The sequence below is a fragment of the Pseudopipra pipra genome, chromosome 7, assembly GCF_036250125.1.
Source record: "Pseudopipra pipra isolate bDixPip1 chromosome 7, bDixPip1.hap1, whole genome shotgun sequence".
Classification (NCBI taxonomy): domain Eukaryota; kingdom Metazoa; phylum Chordata; class Aves; order Passeriformes; family Pipridae; genus Pseudopipra; species Pseudopipra pipra.
In genome coordinates this window covers 35,123,767-35,144,055 of record NC_087555.1, presented here as the reverse complement: position 1 = coordinate 35,144,055, position 20,289 = coordinate 35,123,767, and the positions used below count along the sequence as shown (strand labels likewise).

The 20,289-nt window shown below is 38.4% G+C and overlaps 1 protein-coding gene across 8 annotated transcripts in view; it reads left to right on the top strand.

Moving 5' to 3' along the window:
• Window positions 1–20,289, top strand: part of LRP1B (LDL receptor related protein 1B) — a 675,294-nt gene that overhangs the window by 338,852 nt on the left and 316,153 nt on the right. For all 8 annotated transcript variants that reach the window (XR_010432039.1, XM_064661626.1, XM_064661625.1 and 5 more), the window contains 2 exons: window positions 17,431–17,550; window positions 19,759–19,887. Coding sequence is in view for 7 of the 8 variants with exons in the window: in XM_064661626.1 (XP_064517696.1) it covers window positions 17,431–17,550; window positions 19,759–19,887 (249 nt within the window). In the remaining variant the exon portion in view is untranslated. The remainder of the gene's footprint in view (window positions 1–17,430; window positions 17,551–19,758; window positions 19,888–20,289) is intronic.

Genomic DNA, 20,289 nt, shown 5'->3' with positions numbered 1-20,289 from the left:
AACAACAGGATGGAGGGATCAGTTCAGGAAAGTGAAACATGACAGAGATGAAAAAGCAAGTTAGCACCTGAATCGGAGTAGGAAACCAGCAATTTTTTCTTGCCATCCACAGAACAAATTTTCCCATGTTAAAAGAAAGGCACATAGAACAAGTAGTAATGCTACACCAAAGAAACAACCAAAGCTGCTTGTGAACTGAAGTTTAACCCCTGCAGGCTGCTGGATTTGCCTTCTCCTCCTGAGTTTGGTGGGAGCTGGGGAGAGATGCGTGGAAGGACTGTGAAAGAACTGCTACAGAAGATGGTAGTTAATGCCTCCTCATTGCTCTGAAATGTCACTGTCACTTACATTTTGAGAAAACCCTGGCATTTGCAAAGCCTCAGATGAGGGCAGGATGGAACTATTTGGTGGTTCCATTTGTCTTGAAGGGATGAGGCCCCACAGTTGCTAGAGGGAGGCCAGCAGCAGGTATGGTTGGAGTTCAATCATAGTAGTCAATAAAGCATGGAACAAAAAAATACATTATAGACTTAATGTATATTGAATTGCTTCAATTAACTGTACAGGTGTAGTCAGGTAACAGTGAGGAGTTTTCAATAATGAATTTTCTATTTTGACTTGCCCTGCAACGTCATCAACAAAAATGAGAAAGGAAAAATGCTGCAAAATAATATTTTTCTGCCTTCTGAAACTTCTCTTCTTTTAAATGTGATAGTGGAATTGTTTTTCACAGTTATACAAGTAAGGGTATTATTTTTTTTAGTTGAAGAAACCATATCTGTTAGAGGCAGTTGAAAGAAAAGCCCTTTCTTTCTAATATCCTTTATTCTATATGTTGGGCTGAGAGCAGTGAAAAAGTTTAGAAGAAGTAGAATATGGTGCTTTTTGAAGAATAATTGAGCATGTCCAGAATGGAGAGAAAATGAGGAGCATCCAGCAAAATTAAAAACTTGGAGATATTAAGAAGAGGGAAAAACTTTCTTACTGCAAGGACAAGACCCAGGAAGTTAAAAGGAAAAGTAAAAACCTCCCCTAGACAGGGATATTAGAATTTCTTCAACCCAAACACAACTGAAGGTTGATGGGGCTGCAAAAGATCCCTGAATAAACATGAACTTCGCTTGTTTCAGCAGGCCATAATTTTTTGTTTGTGAATGTAGTACCTAAATTAATCACTTAAATTCAGATTTAGATGCAAAAATGAAATGTTTTCCTGAGCTATGGTGAACAGCTATAACTCCCCTTGAGTCAATTCCTTCCAGCAGCTGGACCTGAAAAATAGTCAGTGCTCCTGAAATTCAACTACTTAATTTAGGAACTAGGTCACATGAAATATTTCATTAGAAACAAACTATTTCCTTAAAGAAAACTCAAACCCCTCAGGTCTGTTGGTGTTGTTTTATATCTGGTTTGGCAACTAACAGATTGTTGCTGAAAACAAGTAGAAGCTGACTCTGTATCAGAAGTTGAATTTATAGGTTTTTAGACTCCAATCCTGGGCTGAAATCAAGGCCTGTCTATTGACACACATGTAGAAAAGAGAGGTGCAGGTAATGTCCTTGAGGACCGATATAGAAATATAATGTATAATGTGCAACATGTAACATATTACATATAGTGTTACATTATTTATAATATTATAATATAATATCAGAATATTAGAATATTATTTATAATATTATAATGATCTTATAATATTGCATTACTGTGTTCTATAATGAAAATATATACATTATATAAGTATGTGTGTGTGTGTGTATATATATATAATTAGGGAGTTTGAAAAATGCTTTCAGACACATGGTATGATTCTCAGGGTTGTCCTGTGCAGGGCCAGGAGTTGGGCTCTGATGCTCCTTGTGGGTCCCTTCCAACTCAGAATGTTCTGTGACTTTATATAAATATAACCAACCCAAAATTATTCAGTTACTGGTCTGGCTTCAGCAGCTGCCATGGGAAGCTGAAGAAGAATATGACCCTCAACCAAAAGAAACTGTGAGCAAAAGAAAGCAGGAGATACAAAGGTGCAGCAGCAGCAATTAGTTCAAGGGGCAGAGTTGAAACTCAAACTGCTTAAGAGTCAATCTTGTGCTCAGAAGCAGTATCAGAGAGTTAAGTTGCCTAGAAATAATAAACATCACTTAATCCCTCCAAAATGGTGTGTTTTGGGCTTCTTTGCTGTTGACATGGACAGTCTCCTTCATTTACCTGGCAGCTGTGATGGACTGATCAATTCTGGCACCTTCTGTGTAGTCTCAAGGCAGTCCAGTACTTCGGAGCAGGGAGAGAAAATTAGTCTGTGCTGATAGACTTTGCAAAATAAAGCCAAGTTTTTTCTAAATTTAAGTAGAATTAGGAAGTGAAGTATACATATTTAAATTGAGCTGTTGCTGCAAATGCTTTCCCAATTTAATTTTCAACTTCTCTTTTCTTCCTGGAGAATTCAATTATACTGCAACTATTCTAAATCATTCCCTCTTTAATTGCCTTTTTATTTTCAAAGTAGTCATCTGTTCAGATTTTTTTCTTTACAGATCATTTTGATATTCATGTACTTAATGGCCTTTATTAAAAGTCACTAAATAAATGAAAAAGAAAAAAAAAGACTTTTTCCTTTCCTTTTTATTTTTTTTTTCTTGGCTACTCCAATCTCATCTTTAACTTTGGGTATACGTAAGCTTTTACTAGGCTTAGTAACAGGGAGTAGCAAGAAGCTAATTAAGACCTAAGTTTGTTTCAGTGATATATTATAAACACATTCGAATGTGTCTCTTCCCATGAGTCCATAAGTAGGAGCTATCACCACTGTGTAAACAGTATCATTTTCCAGGCACAAGTCCAGTAGTAATAAAGCAAATATACTGTAGGAAAGATGCTTGTACCCTCTTTTTATTTTTATATTAATTTTCAAGGAAAAAAAAGCTAATTCTATAACAGTGTATTTCTTGTAATTGCTCTTCAAACTCCTGATTGAATTTTCTAGAAATGATGGGAGTACTTATCTCTGTGGAGAAAGAGTCTCTTTGAAGTCTGAGCATCCTTTAAGAAGTTCTGCTACTAAGTCAAGCAAAAAGAACATCTAATCCCAACTAAAGGTGTTCCACAGTTCTAAAAGGCTTCCTGCCTTCAGAGCTCTTCCACTGAAAGATTTCTGTTACTCAGTGATAAAAGCTGCTATAGATTTCTTTGACTGCATAACCAGTAACCTACCAACAAACAAATGTGATTCAGGAGGAAGGTTTGCTTCTTGTTCTTTGATCTGGTCAAGACTACACAAGAGAAAATAATAGTGAGACATTTTGTCCAATTTTGAAACCATGTTTTATGAGGGAAAAACACAACTCTTTATGAAAGTCTTCAAATGACACACAAAACTTACAGCATGCTGAAAGCAGTCTCTTGTAAGAAGCCTTTACAGAGAAGTAAATGAACCTGTTCTTCATTTTTCCTAATGAATGTTTTATCTTCTGATGAGTAACTTCTGATATTCTGATGAGAAACCTGTAACTTAGATCTTCCGAAAATACTTTATTTTCTACAGTATTTATTCTGTATTTCATACATAGAATATGATTAAGATATATACATAATTAAAGGTATTTTAACAATATTTTTGAATGAAAAAATGTTAAAAATAGTTATTTAGAGCTGTTAACTATAAATATAAATTTTACTTATATAAGACACAGAGATAACAGTACTGCAATAATGTTAATGCTACACTGTTATACTGAATAATTTTATTTCCAAGTAATCTTAATCTCGCAAAAATCCATTCTGAGATGTAAAAAATATCTACAAATATAAAGTAAGGTGATGCATTTTTTATTACCTGCATAAGTCGAATGTAGGTGGCTCTGCTTCCTGAGTCTTACAAAGGTGGAGCATAATAGTTCCTTAAGAAGAAAACAATGAGGTTCTCTGCCAAACTTGGAATGAGCCAAGAACAACTAGGGTTACATCCATCTCCTGAGTTTCTACTTGAAGAAGTTGTGAAAAGCTACACTGAGAGATACTAGAAATTTGCCATACTTTGTGGAGAGAATATATCAAAGCAGAGTTTGAGAGAAGCAGTGATCCTTACCAAATCTGTGCAGTGTTCATTGTCTTAAGCCAAGCCCTCAGCACAGCTGGACTGTTCTCTGAAATACTCAGAAGCTTTAGAAAAGGATACTGGAGAAAAAGGAAACAGATGCTTTTTTTTTTTTTAATCCCTCTCCTTCTCCTTTTTTCTCCCTTGAGAAATGAGGGAAGAGCCAGGTTAACTTTTAGAGTGCCAGAATGTAGTAGCCAAATGTTGAAGCAATACATGAAGCCTTTGTGTAAATACCATGATAATTCCTTATTTATTCACAGGAGCTAGAAATAGGGCTGATCTTTTGGTACAGTTTAACCTCTGAAGCACATCACCTGAGTCACTCATTTTGATGTTACCCTTGCAGCTGTGCCTCTGACAATCTCAGGCTCTTGAATGCTGGAATTGGCATTGAGAATTTTTACATCATGTTTTATTAATTTATTTATCAGGCTTTTCTTCTTGTGCCCTGCACAATGAAGGTAAAGGGGCAGGATGTGACAATGACATTTATTTATGTTATCTCCTCCAGTAAAATGTGTCAATGACATCTCCTGTGAAAAAAATGCATTTCTCTTTTCCCGTACATGCAAAGGTACCCACAGCTACATAAAAATATAAGTAACTGTTACCTGACCATATAAACTCCAAGATTCATCACTGGAGTTTTTTGCTCACCAGTTGTTCAATTTACAGGATGGGCTAAAGGGAAGGGTTTTATTTTGGGCTCTAGAGGCTTCAAGGGCTTTGCAAAAAAGTCCTGAAACAACAGTTGTGGAATTTACAATTAAAAAAATAACTAATTACATCATCCTATGTAAAATATTCAGTAAAATTCAGCTTTCCTAATTATATTTTGTGTGCTTATGACACTAGCAATAAGGGTGCACAGCTTTGAGCTGCTGCACTGTGTAGATCACTGACTTCGAGCTAAATGAAGCAATGAATGAAAAGCAATTCTTGGGCTTCTGTTGTTTTCAAACTCAGCCACACTGAATCAATTATACATTGCCAAAGGCTAAAGGCTCGTTACTTGGATAAAAGATAAGAAAAGCGAAGAGGAAAGATGAGTCATGGCAAAATGGCAGCAAATGTTCCCATAGTTTGCAGTGTTCTTGCTGTCCGTGTTTTCAGCTGGTGCTCCAAGTGTATTTGGTTCTTCCAGAAAAGCTGCTGCTGAGCAATCCTGGCTGGATGCAAGGTGAGATGGCATCAAATCCCCAAACATAAAACAATGTGTGTCATCCCAGACATCGGAGGAGTAGGTCTGAATCGCAGTTTAGGATTCGAGGGTTCTTATTTCGTGGCTTCTCTGTAATGCTGATGGATGAGCTGTTGAGGAAACCACTTCAACACTACTTTGAGGGTTGGCAATTGTGAGTCTTTCCAAACACCAGCAGCAAAATACAACTCCAACTGGAATTTGTCAAGAATTGTGCACTTCCAATGGGGCAAACACACTCCAGAAACCAATTTGCAATCCAACCCTGCTTGCTGCAGAGAAAAAATTAAATGCTCAGCCTCTTTAGCTGACTGAACATTTGTTTGTGAGGAAGCGTATCACTTATTCTAGCCCCTGCCACGGTTCAGAAGTATGTATGTTTGTCTCTCAGGAAAAAAGAATCGAGAATTGAATAAGAATTTTATTTTTCCAGTATAATTTTTCCTTGCTACCAGTTTTTATTTCATTTCTAGCCTAAAGTCTTCTCTCTTATCCTTCACTGAGTTTAGTTTGCACACGAACAAAGTTCAGTTACTGAATTGCAAGTTAGGTTCTCTGGGATCTGTTGTTATTCAATCCCTTTATGTAATTGATTCCAAGTCCTTGGCTGAGTTTCCAGGAGGCACTGCCTCATGAGCTGGAGGTTTCTGCTTGGCAGTTTTTTGAGGATTTTATCTGTCAAGTGAAGTTGTAATCATGAAGAGAAGCAATTTCTGAGGTACTACTTCCATGAAGAAGCATGAAATTGGGCGTTGGGAAAAACTATTATAGGTGTCTTTTGTGATTTCAGAATGATTTAATTATGTTTTTCCACATAACCGAGAAGTGAGCAAAGTAAATAAAGATACCAGCTTTTTTATTTTTTTCCTTTAATTTTCCTTTTTTTTTTTTTTTTCTTTTTTTTTTTCCTTTTTTTTTTTTTTTTTCCCTGGCATCAGGAAAAGAAAATTAATAATCTTTTGGCCTCTCTGGAATGTTTTAAAACTTCCACACCCTTCCTGGCTCTATTGCACCATTATGTCTACAGCACTAGTTGAGGCAACAGAATGAAGAGAGAGTCTACACTTGTCATTTATGTCTGCAAACTGTCATTCCAGAAGAGGACTAAGACATCTTGGTGTTCCACATACAGGGAACATGGCATTTCCACTGCCAGGCTATATCCAATTAAGGCACGATTACTAGGCCATTGGACTGAACACTTGCCATAAATCCATGTGTGAAAACACACAAATTCCTTGCTTTGCATTGTCTGATTGTCCAGGGGCTTCTACACGTGTCAGCTCTGAAACTCCACAGGGCACTTGTGGCCATGCTGGGAAAAACAGTGACAAGGGATGAGGAAAAGGGTGAGGTACTTAATTCTTTCTTTGCCTCTGTCTTTAATAAGAAGACCAGTTGTCCTTGGGGTACCCTCAGTTGACAGACAGGGATGGGTTGCAGAATGAACCCCTCATAATCCACAGGGAAATCCAGTTGGACGTACACAAGTCTAGGGGGCTGGATGGGATTTTTCCTAGTTCATGGGTTGCGTGATGCTATACAATAAATTCATATGAACTTTGTATTGCCTAATGTAGACAGACTTTGAAACAGTTTTGAATGAGATGATCTTCACGAGGAAATTACGTGTCTCAGTCCTTGACAAGAGACTGTTTTAAGAGAGACTTTGAACAGTGAATGCCATACTGTGAGCTGGCTTCCCATAAGTAGAACTGGAAAACGTGTATAATACTACAGTAAGTACGAATTTTTCACTTAGAAGTCCTTGTTATCCAGTGGCCAGATGAGCTGAGTAGAATTGTGTGTATAAGAGCGCGTCACTGGTGAACTTACACTACTTATGGAGTGGGTAACTATTACAACAGAACACTACAGCACTTCAATTATTAATTAATGTTTCCAGAGCACTCTGAGACTCCCTCAGTAGTTTTTAGTTAGAGGTTGTTGTATTTAAAAAAATGCTTAAAATTATTACTTCTACGATGACTACTTAAAATGCCTTCAGTAAATGTTTAAAGATTGCCAATTAGGTATGTGTGCACATACATGTACGTTTTTACAAATAGAGCATAAAGCATTATTAAAAAATTAATGTTGCAAAGATTCAACAGCAGTGTGTTTGAGAATATTAAAAAATACCATAAGCAGAATGTGAAATAAGGCTGAGTATATAAATAAGAGAGTCAACAAGATCATTGAACTACTTGATGGTCAAAGTGATATTTAAGAGTTGAAGTGGAAGATGTTGTTTCATCAGAGAGAAAGTTTATGTATTTTCTCTTCTAAAATTACTCTTTTGGACAGAAGTCTCTGTTACTTAATTTGCTTGACCTCACACCAAAGCTCATGAGGAGCACTCGTACAGCCCATTACAATGTTCAGACCTTCCCGTTGCTTTCAGTTTTAAGCAATAACCAGTGCAAGAACTAGATGAGTGTGGCATATCAGTCCTGTCTGTGTGATACTTCTCCTCCTCTTGCTGCTTTTCACATCCAGAAGTTAACTGTACAGTCTGACAACAGCATGTGTGGGATAGCACAGAACATCACCATATGGGAGTTTACATTTGCGTGCCTGTTGATTATGAAATTTCAATCCCTTTTTTTCCTTCATTTGGTGAATATAGTATTCATTTCCCATCCCTGGTGTGTGACTTTGCTTTTTGTTGAATTGAGATACAAGAGCTGGCTCTATTTATGGCCTAGGTATATAGCTGACTAGTGCAATAGTTTCGAAGGTGACATGCTGAATGCTTTGCCTGAAGAAGTGGAGATTTACTGTACAAGGGTAAACAGCATCCTGTGTCCTGCCTGCTGTGTGACTGCTGAAGGGAAGTTAGAGGGGTTAGAAGGGAACTGGGAGAGGGAGGCAATGGCAGCTTTTACTGGGGGCAGTCACCCAAATCTGCCTTCCCCACCACCAGGGGAAAGGAGAGGAAGGGACAGCTCTTCCCCAGCTCTCCATTTGACCTTACTCTCCTTCCATTGCCACCTGCCCTCTGGAGATGATATTTAGTTCTGCCCCTTCCCTGCTGTACCTTTAGAATGGAGAGATGGGTAGCAGATCTTGGCAAGAAAGGGACAGCCTGTAGGGTCCAAAAAATCCCTGAGGTTGGCAGGGACCTCTGGAGACCATCTAAGTGATGAACACTCTGCTGAAATGAGGGTCACCTTAACAAGTTTCCCAGAGCCATGTCCAGTCATGTTTTGAGTATCTCCAAGGATAGACAACCTGTCTGGGCAACCTATTCTGGTGTTCAGGCACCTCCTCAGTGAACAAGTGTTTTCTTAAGCTCAGATGGGATTTTTTGATGTGAGGGAGTTAGGGTTTATACCTCTAATAAAGTGCAAGTCTTAGTGTGGGACAACATAGGAGAGGGGACCTGCCTCATCAGGGACAGGCTCCTCAAACATTTAGATTTTCAGAGCTCCCCTTGAGAGGCTTCCTAACATCCTTTACCTGCACAAAACATTACTGAACCTTTTTGACACCGGACCTTGCTCTGCTCCTGCCACCAAATTACTGCTTTGGTCTCCAGGCATTCCTCAGGCACATTTACTTGTAAGGCTTAGAAATCGTGAGCTAATTCTGGAAATATATTTTATACAACAAGGTCCAGACTACTAAGAAGCCCAGGTGATCTGCTCTTGTTGACTTCTGCACTTTTCTGTAGTTTATCCATTCTGCCAGTCGTTATCACCATTCACACACTTTATTTGCCCCTACTTTCATTTCTGGGTTATTAATAGACATGTGCAATTATTATCAAGTTTTGTATCTCATTAGACACACTTAATTTAGTGATTATTCTCTGTACCTCAGTAAGCCTATGTTCAATACCGTGAAAATGCCTAAAACTATTAACTGCTTTATTTAAAATAAATGTGTATTCTTCTCATATGAAGGATAACTATTCTTTTAAATATGTATCTTGTGTCCAGGTTAAACCCCAGATAAATTACTCTCTTCAGTCATAAAATCACTTATCCAGTTTGTATTTTCCCATGTGAGCTTTTCTTTAGCTTATGCTTCTGTGTGGCAGCCAAGGTGTAACTAAAACAGCAAAAGGTCAGAATAATGAGCCATTTCCACAGGTGAAGCTAATATTTCACTACATGACTCCTACCTGCTGATCTCATCTTTTAAAGTGTTTTGTGATGCTATGGTTGAAGAACACCACATAACACAAATTGTTTTGAAGCTCAGCCAAATATTGTAGGTCAAGATTTAGGCAGGAAGAAATTTCAGTAGTACATCCTTGAAAAATAAATTTATCCATGAACTGGGTAGGGAGATACTGTTAGGTAATATTTTGAAGATGGATATGCTCACATCTGAAAAGAAAAGCTGAATGGGGTATGGTTTTGGAAGATTCTATTTACTTATTTACACTTTGGTTTTTTTTTCCTGCAACATTCCTTCTTCTCTCTTACTTCATAAGGTTAGAAAAGACAGAAAAAAAAAAAATCTCTTTTCAAAATAATATCTTGTTACTCACAAGCAGCCTGAACTTTACTGAGCAAGGTGTGCCCATTTTCCCTGAACAGTAATCACAGTAAGACACTTCTGGTTTTGAGCAGACTGACAGGCAGATTAAACAAGATATGTAATTTTCTTGTAATCATAAAATGGACAAATACATTGTAATGTCTATTTAAAATAATAAATTAAGTTATTCAGCAGCTAATTGCCAACACATAGACAGTGATGAGTAGAAAGATACAGTAAAGGGTTGGGATACATCAGGTAGAATTTGTGAAGTACAATCCACATGCCAGCATGCTCAGAAGTGTTCCCCTTGTGCTGTATTCCAAATAAAACTTTATCCATGGCTTGGAGCTGTGGACCAAGGTTTCCCACTGTGGAAACACCTACTGATGGGGATGAGCTCTGACACTGTATGGTTAAGGCCACTTTTTCTTATAATATGACAAAAAGCTGGTGCTCAGCTTTTATCTGACAGTGTTGTTCTCACAGCAATTCCTTAGGTGTGCTTTCAGCCTAGGGAGTGTTCTTGGCCCATCAACCATAGAATTCACCGGTCACTCCATCAGGAGTTCTCCTGTTGAATCAATACTCTTGGGGAAAAGGGAGTTTTGTGGGCTCAGAGAGTGCACATTAGAGTATGGCTCAGCTGCCTGATGATTATAGTAATGAAAAGGTGTGGAAATACAGCAATCTATTAATACATTTTATCCAGTAACTATCTTATGGAAAATTCAGGATCAGCCTGGTATCCAGGACAAAACACCATTCACAAGCATCTTTTCTCTGCTTCTGTCCTAGAAATATTACTGTAACACTCCAGCCTCAGGAGTTTAAGGAAATGGAGTTACCCAACAGCAGTCACAGCTTAGACATCTAAGCTCTGTGAAGGAAAAACCTTGTGGTTATACCCAGGTCTTAAAATGTGCTTTGGCTTGCTGTAGGAGTCCAGGATGAAGAGTTTTAAGTTGTCATTCTGGGTTCTGGTTAGCCAGTCTCTGAATTATACAGGAATCCTGTGCTGGGTGTCAGACCCTGGGGCTGGGCAGTTGGGGTGCAGACTCTATCTGTAAATGTCTGAGTCTTTAACATATCTCAGTTTTAGCTTATTTTTCTGAGTGGATGGTTTATTTTAGGAGCTAGTAAAAAACATTTGGCATGTGTTTTCTAAGGACTCTTGGCCATAAGTTGGGAAGCAGCAGTGACTTGGATGATGTGAGGAGGCAGAGGCGGCAGCTTGACCTGGGCCAGCCATGGCAAACACAAAATAGGTGGAGGACATTCATCTAAGCACTTGTCTAAGGGCAAAAAGCAATCTATTTTTCTTGCCTTGGTATTGTTTCCCTCCTTTCTCACTGATTTAAGCAAAGTGGTGAACATCTGCCATATATTGCATAGGTTTTTTTTAAAATTTGACTCCTACTGCTTCTCTGCTGAATTGGACTGAGGTGACCCATAGCAGAACTATAATGTCATGAACTCTCTGATTTCCATTTCTCTTTTCCAGGAGTGTATCTACCATGACAAAGTTGTGAGCTGAGGTGTCTGACAAAGTTCATTTCAGTTTTGTCTTCCTTTTCTTATGGTATGATAGTCAAAACTAATAAAATGACCATCAAATGTAAGATAATGCCGCATTATTCCAACACAGCAATTGAATTCTATCATTCAAGCCACCCTTTTCTGCCAGAGTAGCAAACCATAGAGCTTTATATTGTGTCTCTAACATCAACAATAACAACAAACAAAAAAACTAAGTGTAGATTACATTAAAGAGTCTAATCTGTAAAAGGATTGTACTTCAAAAACTCAAAACATGAGCCAGAAAAGAAAAAGAAGGCTTACAGCATATGTGTGATAAGAATAGTCTAGACATCAGCATATGAATATTGAATCACAAAAACTGAATAACACAGTGATAAGATCAAGCAAATTTATGAAACACAAAGCTACCAGAAAGAATACGAATATTTAAGAGGAAAAAAAAAGAGTATGCATGGAGTAAAATTAGAAGATTAGTTCAGTAACAAGCTCCCCTAAGTTATCTTTTGGGAGTGTTTCAGAGACAAGGAAAAAAAAGATTAATTTTAGTTCCATAATCAAAAATCGTGTTTTAGCACAAGGTAGTATGTTGCTTGAGAAATACAGTAGAAAGAACCTCCTGGGTCATGAAAATGATTTCTGGTATTCGAGAGGCCTTTCCATATGCTATGTTTTTGGAGAACTATCATGATCCGTGTCAAAAGCATGCACTTATTTTCTGTCCCTGTTGTTCCCATTCAAAGAGGAGTTCCAGAACCTGATTACGGTAATAGCAAAGAACCTTCTCATTTTCAGCCAGAATTTATTAATGGGCAATTTATACTCATTTGTACTTCTGCCAATAGCCCTTTAGCTTAAATTGTCTTTTTCCCCGCTGTTGATCCTCTGATATATTCATAGACAACACTCATAATTCCTCTTCATTTTCATCTCCTGGCACTAATCAACACGAAAACTTGCAGTCTCCTCTCAGATTGCAGCTCTCCACTCCCCTGCTAATCCCTGAGGCTGTTCTCTGAGTCTGCTCAAATCTGAGTTTATCCCCCAGATATCCATCAGGGTGTGCAGAGCTCCAAGCAGCTGCCTCCTGGAAGGGAAGCACTCACCAGCATCCTGTGCCTTGACATCCACGCTTTCTCTATGGGAAATACTTACCCCAGTGCTCTCAGTGATGCGTTTCCCTTTTTCCCAGACAGCACTGCACTGGTAGCTCACAGTCACTCTCTGATGAACTATTTGACAAGGATCCTTTGTTGTTTCAAATTGTAAAGCCCTGAAGTGACAACAGAAGCTCTGATGTTATTCCCGTGGTATATTATCTTGCACTTCCAACTAGTAAACTTCAACCAATTTCTTTTATTTACGACAGCTCTGTGTTATTTCGGGTTATCAGCATTACCTAATCAGTAAATTTTAATTCAGAGTAAATATTGTTGGTAGTCTCCAGTATATGTTGTCATTACAAAAAGAGTAGGACAGGACTTATACATTACGGATGTACTTAGGAAACATAATTGGGAACCCGCTACAGGCAAAAGTTTTTATTATGCAAATTGCTCAGAAATAATGACATTTTGCTGCATGTGCTTTCATATAATCACACAGAATCATAGAGTCTCAGAAGGGTTTGGGTTGGAAGAAACCTTAAAGATCACATCATTCCAACCCATCCCACCCCTCCATGGGCAGGGACACCTTCCACTAGATGAGTTTGCTCAGGAACCCTGAGCAGGAGGGCCCCCAGACAACCTGGCCGTGGTTGTCTTTCCTGAGAGGAAAGACAAAAAAACCCAGATATATTGGTAAATCTGTTCTATTGTTCGACAGTGCCCAAGAGCCAAAAAAAAAAGTTTTCAGTATTATGAAACTGCCAGCTGAACTGCTTTTCCTCTTAATAGAAACAGCCAAAACATCTGAGCGTGAGAACCTGGTGTGAACCTATTGTGAACCTCATGTCAGCTCAGGAGGAACTGACAAAAAGGATAGTGAGATCAATTGCTTGAAACCTTTCATTAAAAAACCATTCAAGAGAAGGTAGTTCCTTACATCATTCATCTTGAATGAACTATGATAAGCAGTGTATTTCATTGCACACAGAAGGAATAACGAAACCAGGATTTTATTACTGTGAATTCCTGTGGGAGCAGTTTGTCCAGGAAGCTTACAGCTCCTCTGAGTCATTGTCAAAGGTGCATCACTTTAGGGGGATGAGATCAGCAGCACCTTTGCCTGACTGACTACTCTCCCATGGGACTGGATGCCTGGGAGTTAGAGGAATATGAAAGTCAGGAAGCATAAGATTGACATGGGTGCCTTTGAGAAAGCCGGGTGGCTTTTGTGGTAGATGTGGAGCACAACTTTAGAGAGGCTCATTCATGGGGAAGTAAAAAATGCTGCCCTTCATGTCTCCTGTAGAAGAAAGAAAACACAGAACAAACTGACCTAAATCATAGCTGGATGAATTGTCACTACTCCCTGGGCTTGGAGAAAATAGATCATCCTAAAGGCACTCACAGCTGCTTCTGCTACCCTGTATTTCTGCAAACCTCAGGGCTTGCTCTGCAGCTCCTTGTCTTGAACTGTGGGTCTGCTTGAGAGCTATAAAGCTCTCTCCTGTTGTTTCCTTCAGTGCAGCTTCTTCCTTTAAATCTTGCAGCAGAAATACCTTGCTTTGACAAATTCAGAGGTTTCTGTGGCTGTGATAAAAGCTCAGTGATGCTCATTCCTCACTGCCTGTGTACTTTGTAAACCATTTGTCGCCGAGAAAGGGAGACCAAAGTGGGTGTGGAATTTTAGAAAGGACAAGAAATGACAGTCCCTGGCTTTTATCTCTTTAAATGTCCTATCTGGAGCTTTAAAAATATCAGTGTTCTGCTTCATGATTTTTCTTTGCCTCCTTACTTCCCAAGAAACCTGTTACAAATCTAACCAATCCACAAACGTACACACTGTTCTTCCACAGCATGTCCTTCAATATTTCAAACATTGCCAGAGGCAAGCAAACTCCTGTTTTCTTCCAAAGGTTTTCAGGATCTGTATTACAGCTAGTAAAATAGAAAATAGATTTACTATTTTACTATTTAATTTTCTATTTATTAAAGGCACTTGGCAGCTGCTTAATAACATGCCCTAAATTTTGGTCAGCCCTGAAGTGGTCAGGCAGTTGGACTAGATGATCATTGTAGATCCCTTCCAAATGAAATAGTCCTATTCTATTCTATTCTATTCTATTCTATTCTATTCTATTCTATTCTATTCTATTCTACTCTATTCTATTCTATTTTTTTACCCTCTACATTGTATTTTTTGATTTTCCACTTGAGGATTCCCCTGCAGATTAGTAAAAGATCAAACATATTCTGGGGCCCGAAGGTGACTGTCACACAGGCAATAAAAAAGCAAAATACAGTTGAAATAATCTGATGAAAAATGCGAGGCAGGGTGGGTAGTTGTTATTTTGAAGTCAGAAGCATATGGCAGCCAACAGGGCTTCTTAAATGGTTTTGTGGGGATGTCTGGTGGATTTGAAGAATTCCTGGCTGGCTGCTGTTAACCTCCAGTTAGAATCAATGTTACAGGCAAGCGATAGCTTGATTCTTTTCTCAGATGGCTAAAATGAGAGAAGATATTTTGGTTTTCTCTCTGTTCTTGACAGTGGGCCATGGAACATGTCTTTTGAGATAACAAATTTGTAATGATTTCATTAATTAATCAACAGGATCAGACAGTATTCACAAAAAAAATGAATTTAAGGACTTGTGTAGAAAAAGAAAGTATGAGTAGACCTCCTCAGACAAGCCCTGTTCTATCCACAGCACTTCAGCTGTCATAGAATCCTAGAATGTTTTGGGTTGGAAATGACCTTAAAGATCATCTCATTCCACTCTCTGCCATGGGCAGGGACACCTTCCACCATCCCAAGTTGCTCCAAGCCCCATCCAACTTGGCCTTGAACACTTGCAGGGACGGGGCAGCCACAGCTTCTCTGGGCAACCTGTGCCAGGGCCTCACCACCCTCACAGTGAAGAATTTCTTCCCAACATCTAATCTAAACCTATCCTCTTTCAGTTGAAAGCCATTCCTCTTGCCCCATCACTAAATGCCCTTGTCGAGGTATTTTTTAATACTTACTGTAAGGAAAATGCAACCATTTTGTTGTTAAAAGCCACTCACATGATACTGTGATAATTTTAAATCAATGAAATGCAACAGTTTTTGTGAAAAATATGAACTGTTATTTATTAATTTTCCCTCAATGGATCTCACTTGCCAATTTATTGTTGCTGTTCTCCAGCTTTACTGGCTGTGTGCAGGTCCTGCTATCCTGGTTTAAGCTGTGGGCTGTCTGCATCCATTATGGAAAGAGTACAAACAAGCCAAGTCCTGTTTGTGAGTCAAATAGTTCTCATGCAGTAAGAGCTCCTGGCTGTACAGCATCAGACAAATATTTGAGGAAGAAAATTATAGGTTGTAAAGGATTGTTGATCCACATTTGCTTATAAAATGAAACATATATGTTGATTTTGTTCAGATAGACATTAAATAAACAGATAAAATAAAATAAAATAAACCTCATCTGGCTCCAGCTCCACATCTCAGCATGCAGCCCCATTTCAGGGTGCCTTTAGGGAAGTTCCTTGGTTTACTTACTTTCTGTGTGGGACTTGCTCTTGGAAAGGCAAAGCAGATTTAAGGACTGGACTAGGGGCAGGAAACTAACAAAGGCAGCTACGACCAGAAAATACATTATCTTCCTGTGCACAGGGGCAAAAAAAGGCTCAGAAATATACCACAAACCACTGGGAAAATGGGCATGTTTAGACAGTGTGTGGTTTATTAATCTCTAGGCAGTCTGTAGGTTGTGTGGTGCACGGAATCCTAAGGAATGCCCTGAGATAATTGTATGAAACCACATACTTTTTAGAATATTTGCATTATAGTAAGTAGTAACTTTGGGTGCCAGCCACATCCACTTTTCTCCCGAAATTTCAGCTTTATTTTGACAGCAGTTGTTCCAGAATGGAAGCTCCAGGGCTCAGATGCTTCGAAAAACTCTTCTTCATATTCATGTTCATTCCACTCCCAAGTAGAACTTGATGAATAATGATCAGACAGATTAAAACTGCCCAAATGTTAAAATACAGATTCCTCTTTTTCCTTAGGTCATACCCAGTTACTTAAAGCCAACCCTGTAGCAGAAACTTTCTCTGTCCATTTGCAGGTTATTTTCTGATCCATCTGCATACAGGTTTGAAAAATATCCTCAGAGCAACTCCTTGAGCTGTTTTTCTCAATCCTTTTCTCATTTTCTTGGAGGGAAAAGTAATTTTCATTAAAATACTGGCTTTTTTATTGGCAAAATTATTGAAATGGGTGAAAAAGCTTGGGGCTGAGAAGTGCTGGAGGGGGTTTTGTTTAGTTTTGTGCTCTTTCATGCTGGAAAACATTACAGTCCATAGTTGTACAGTATTTCTTCAGTTTGTTAGCATCATGCCATGTGCTGATGATGTGTGTTTAAGCAATAGGTTCTATGAGGGACGTCAGCAGTAATGACATATATAATGTCCACAGTTTATCCAGCATTACATGTCCAACGTTATGTTATTGAGGCAGAATGTATTCCCATTGATCGCTGTGAAGGTTATCAGTAAATCAAAACAAGCTTTAAAAAGTTAGAAAATCAATTGATATGAGGAATAGGAAATACAGAGATGTTGAAACCTTTCTCATAACCTTGGCTGTTTTTTTATAATTAAAATCTGACCATTTCAGCATTGGTGTGTTTTTTTTTTTTTTTATTCCAAATCATTGCTTTGACTGAAAATGACTGATGTGCAAATATGGATGTTTAAACAGAGCAACACTACACCTCAATAATAAGCTTGTGAGCAACTTTCGATAGAAATAAAACACTGATTTTCATTTATTAACTTGCTGAAATGCAATTTTCATGACAAGCATTTTACAGTGTGTGTGTGTTATGTTTCCAGCTAATGTAAATAGTGGTGGTACACTTAAATATATAAATATAAAAGTTTCTAAAATTTGCAATGTGGGAATAATCAAAATATTTAGTAACATTTTGCTCTGTTATTGTTTGCAGAACTGCTCCCCAAATGCCAGCAGATGAACTGCCAATACAAATGTGCCATTACCAGGAATGGCACCAGGTGTTACTGTGGGGAGGGATATGAAACAAGCAGTGATGGAAGAAGCTGCACAGGTAAACAAGAAATTCCCTATAACATTAACATCCAGGTATCCTGATGGCTGTCAGGGGCAGGGAGCTGGTGGTGGGCTGCCAGCTTGTTACAGGAGGGAGTGGATGGCTTAGACAAAATTTATTAGAAAAGTCCTGCTCCTGAGTCACAAGGTGCAGAAAGGACTCCTTTACTTTCTAAACTCCTTCTCAGAGAGGAATCCGGGTGTGGCTGAATCCAGTTTTAGCCTTGGATTATGTCAACAATTTAAATTTAAGGAATTACAGAGGTGTGATTGAACCACTTTTGTCCCGCAGGTTTTAATGATTGAAAAAATGAGAATATTTATATAAAATGAATCATTTATTATTACAAATGATCAGACAAAAGATCTTAATCAAAATTATTTACACAATATGAAAGCTAAAGCTACTAGTAGTGTAGTATAAGATAGGACACTGCACTATATTGAAGCAATTATTGAAGCAATTATATTAAAGCTAGCAAAAAAGAATAATTATTAAGTAGAGATTTGATGTAAGTCACTCATGCCAATGCTTGTGGGGATCTCTCTTTCTCTCAGCCTCGGGGAGTGTCCCTGGAGGGCATCCCCACCCAAGGCAGGAGCAAGGCAGGAGTCTCCACACATAAAGCCCTACAGGGTTATGTCAGAAGAACCTGCCTGTATGAATGGGGACTGGACTTCTGTAGTAAAAAGTGATTGACTGCTAGTCACAGATTTACAGGCCAGCTACCAATTTATCTGTCACATCCATCTTCAAAAAGCAGGATGTGTGTTTTAAGTTTGATGAACCAGGCTGTTTTTAGCATAATTCAACACCAAAACCAGCACCATGGCACCAGTGCTAACTCAGCATGGAGAACCTGTGTGATGGCTTGCACTGGTTGCATTCCCTGATCGAATTTTAGGTCTTTTTGGGGTAGGCCCTCCTGCCACACAGCTCTGCCCAAGGGCAGCACAGCTGCTTCCTCACCCTTCTTCAAAGGTGTTGGTCACGAATGAGTGTGGGCTTGTGGGGCAGGGATGGGGAAAGAGTGCCCCCAAAACAAGAGTCAGGGCCTCCCTCCTGGCTCTTTGATGCTCCTGTGCCCCAGTTCTTCTGAAGTTACTGTAAGGAAACATCCCCAGGAGGTGGGGAGCGTTCCCCTGGCTGACAAGCTACAGCTCCTCTGTGTGAGCCGCTCTCTCTCCAGACCTCACTACCAGGAGAGTCTGTAAAACTTGTAAAACATGTTTCACCTCACGCCCATAAAGTCACACCTAGATTAGAATTTGATAAATGAACACTCCCAAGGTCACACAGCTTAGCTGGGAACGTTACTTTGGTGTAATTAATTGTAGACTTAAACTGGTGTTCTTTTCGATTTTTGAAATATATTGCTTGTTAATTCTCCATCCAGATATTTGTTTCCTGTTTTATTTTTTTCTCTTTTAATAATCATATTATTAAAAGTTCTATTGCCTTATGTATGTGCTCACTACCAATCACACCTCTCTCCAACTAACAGTACCAAGCCAGATTCTTCATAAATGTAATTTATTGTAAGTTCTTACACCCTATGGTTGTCATGTTTTGTGATTAAAAATATATCTCGGGAAATAATTTCAGCTGCAGTTTTTTAGAATGTCAATTTATTACTTAAATTCTCAACCACTGTTAAATAGCATATCTTGATTTTATGGTATTATGCCTGTATACCCTAGTTGAGAAAATTGTTCTTTATATTTATGAGAGGAATATATAGTTTTTGATGTAGTGGTTGATAACATAATGTAGAAGTGATGACAGTTCATTTAAGGAACTATAAGACATTGCCAGCAAAAACAGGTTGAGAATGATAATCAATTATTTCCTCTCTTGAAATGTTGCTTCATTCATCAACCCTGATAAGTAGTGGTCTCTAGTACTAACAAGGACCCAAATGTCTCCCTAACGTGATGGAGACTTTGGATACTACTTGAAATAATGAACGTTTTATCTTTCAAAATTAAGAGCTATTAAACTGGAAAACTCCTACCCTTTTGTTTGGTTACTGGAGTAATTTCAACAGCCAACATCCCTGATAAAATCATATTTTGAGAAGGGGAAAACATGGAGCATCACACCATAATTACTTGATGGCTTAAATGTCTCTCTTAGAATTCTGAATTTTATTGAATTTCTTTTTTTTCCTAATCCCTAAACAAGATGTTGTTAATGTCCTTTTAGATATGAATGAATGTAACACGTATGGGAGCTGTAGCCAGACGTGTGTAAATACAGAAGGATCATACACTTGCAGCTGTGTGGAGGGTTATGTACTTCAGCCTGATAGCAAGTCCTGCAAGGCCAAAAATAGTAAGTTTTAACATCTTTTTACCTTACTGAAGATATTTTGTGGTTTGATCCTATCTGGAGGATTCATGTGAAAAGACAAAATGAACACAGGTGAGATGGACTCTCCTTCACTCTGATACAAAAGAGCCACACAACAACCTTGGAAAAACTTTTCGCCTATTAAGACAATACTCCAAGGGCAATATTAGAAGTTATTATTGTTTATTATTAATTAAAGTGAAATACTCAATTCAGCCAAGATTAGAAGAGTTCCCAGTTTCCCTGTTCATAAATAAATCAAAGATTTTCCTCACACAAACAATAAAGGCTGTTTACTCTGGGAAGACAATGGAGACAGGGGAAATGATCATGAGGTAATTGTACCCTTAGGATAAAAAAAAAGACATGAGATTGCTTTGTCCT